Consider the following 2,190-nt stretch of genomic DNA (forward strand, 5'->3'; position numbering starts at 1 on the left):
CCAGGAGGGGACCCAGGCACTGGGACAAGGGACTCAAGCGACCATGAGGGGACCCCAGTGGTAGAGAAGAAGACGCAGGCGACCAAGAGGGGACCCGACCACCGGGAGAAGGGACCCAGACAATGGGACACGGGACCAGGGCGGACGCGAAGGGACCCAGGCGTCCAGGAGGGGACCCTGGTGGCCGGGAGGGGACCGTGGTGTGGGGGTGGCCTCACCTGCCAGCTGTCACTGAGGTCCTTCACCTGCTGCTGCAGCTCCGTCAGCGACTTGACGGCCTCGGCCTCGCGCAGCGCCAGCGCCTGCAGCTCCTCCTGCAGCCGCACCACGTTGTCCTCGTCCGGCAGCAGGCTGTTCCTCTGCGGGGACACGGGGATGGAGGGGGGGGACAGGTGGCACCGGGGACAGAGGATCCCCAGGGAGAGGGGACACGGCCCTGGGGACACTGGGATCTGCAGGGATGGGGCACAGCGGGTCTAGGACCCCCCGTGGCCGCTCGTGTCTTGGTCTTTGTCTCCAGGGCCACTTGTGATTGTCCCCCATCCTCGAGACCGCTCCTGTCGTTGTCCCCAGGCCCAGGACCACACATGGGACAGTCCCCAGGGTCACTTATGTGACTGCCCCCAACCCCAAGGCCACTTGTATGACAGTCCCCATCCTAAAGGCCGCTCCTATGATCATCCCCAGCCCCAGGACAACTTATAGGACAATCCTCAGGGTCTCCTGTGTGACTTGTCCCCAACCCCAAGGCCATTTGTATGGCTGTCCCCATCCTAAAAGCCACTCCTACCATCATCCCCAGCCCCAGGACCACACATGGGACAGTCCCCAGGGTCACTTATGTGACTGCCCCCAACCCCAAGGCCACTTGTATGACAGTCCCCATCCTAAAAGCCACTCGTATGATCATCCCCAGCCCCAGGACCACTCATGGGACAATCCCCAGGGTCTCCCATGTGACTTGTCCCCAACTCCAAAGCCACTTTATATGACCACCCCGATCCTAAAAGCCACTCCTACAATCATCCCCAGCTCCAGGACAACTTATGTGACAATCCTCAGGGTCCCCTATGTGACTGCCCCCAACCCCAAGGCCACTTGTATGGCCGTCCCCATCCTAAAGGCNCCCCCAGCCCCAGGACCGCTCATGGCACAGCCCCCAGGGTCTCCTGTGTGACTGTCCCCAACCCCAAGGCCACTTGTATGACAGTCCCCATCCTAAAAGCCACTCCTACAATCATCCCCAGCTCCAGGACTACTTATGTTACAGTCCCCAGGGTCCCCTGTGTGACTGCCCCCAACCCCAAGGTCACTTGTATGGCCGTCCCCATCCTAAAAGCCACTCCTATGATCATCCCCACCCCAGGACAACCTATAGGACAATATTCAGGGTCTCCTGTGTGACTGCCCCCAACCCCAAGGCCACTTGTATGGCCACCCCAATCCTAAAAGCCACTCCTACAATCATCCCCAGCTCCAGGACAACTTATGGCACAGCCCCCAGGGTCTCCTGTGTGACTTGTCCCCAACCCCAAGGCCACTTGTATGACAGTCCCCATCCTAAAAGCCACTCCTATGATCATCCCCAGCCCCCAGGACCACACATGGGACAATCCTCAGGGTCTCCTGTGTGACTCATCCCCAACCCTAAGGCCACTTGTATGGCTGTCCCCATCCTAAAAGCCACTCCTATGATCATCCCCAGCCCCAGGACAACTTATAGGACAATCCTCAGGGTCTCCCGTGTGACTCGTCCCCACCCCCAGCCCCCCCCGCCGCGACGCCAGGCTCCGTCCCCTCCACCTTCTCCATGTCGAGCACTTTGTCCTGCATCTCCTTCAGGGCTCCCAGGGTCTCGCTCTCCCGCAGCCGCGACTGCTCCAGCTCCGTCTCCAGGTGGGTGACAAACTCCTCGCTGAAGCGCGGGTTCCCCTGTCGCCGTCCCCAAACACGTTCACCTCGGGGCGCCCCGGAGGGGACAACGGGGGACACGGGACGGGGACGGGGGACACGTGGCGTGGCGTGGTGCCGACCTGCTGGTCCTGCAGCTGGCGGATGGTGCTCTGAGCCCGCTGGAGGTTTTCGGTGGCCGAGGTGCAGCGCTGCTTCACCACCGCCAGCTCCCGCTTGATGATGTAGTTCTCCTCGGCTTCCTGCGCCCGCGTCACCTGGCCCTTGGGGACAGAGGGA

At 62.0% G+C, this 2,190-nt stretch overlaps 1 protein-coding gene across 1 annotated transcript in view; it reads right to left on the minus strand.

Moving 5' to 3' along the window:
* EVI5L (ecotropic viral integration site 5 like) overlaps window positions 1–2,190 on the minus strand; it is a gene marked incomplete at its 5' end in the record, with an annotated part of 19,328 nt that overhangs the window by 9,017 nt on the left and 8,121 nt on the right. The window contains 3 exon segments of the mRNA XM_021383051.1: window positions 219–359; window positions 1,804–1,932; window positions 2,034–2,174. Of these exon segments, the coding sequence (XP_021238726.1) occupies window positions 219–359; window positions 1,804–1,932; window positions 2,034–2,174 (411 nt within the window).

This window comes from Numida meleagris, unplaced genomic scaffold, assembly GCF_002078875.1.
Source record: "Numida meleagris isolate 19003 breed g44 Domestic line unplaced genomic scaffold, NumMel1.0 unplaced_Scaffold328, whole genome shotgun sequence".
Lineage (NCBI taxonomy): Eukaryota > Metazoa > Chordata > Aves > Galliformes > Numididae > Numida > Numida meleagris.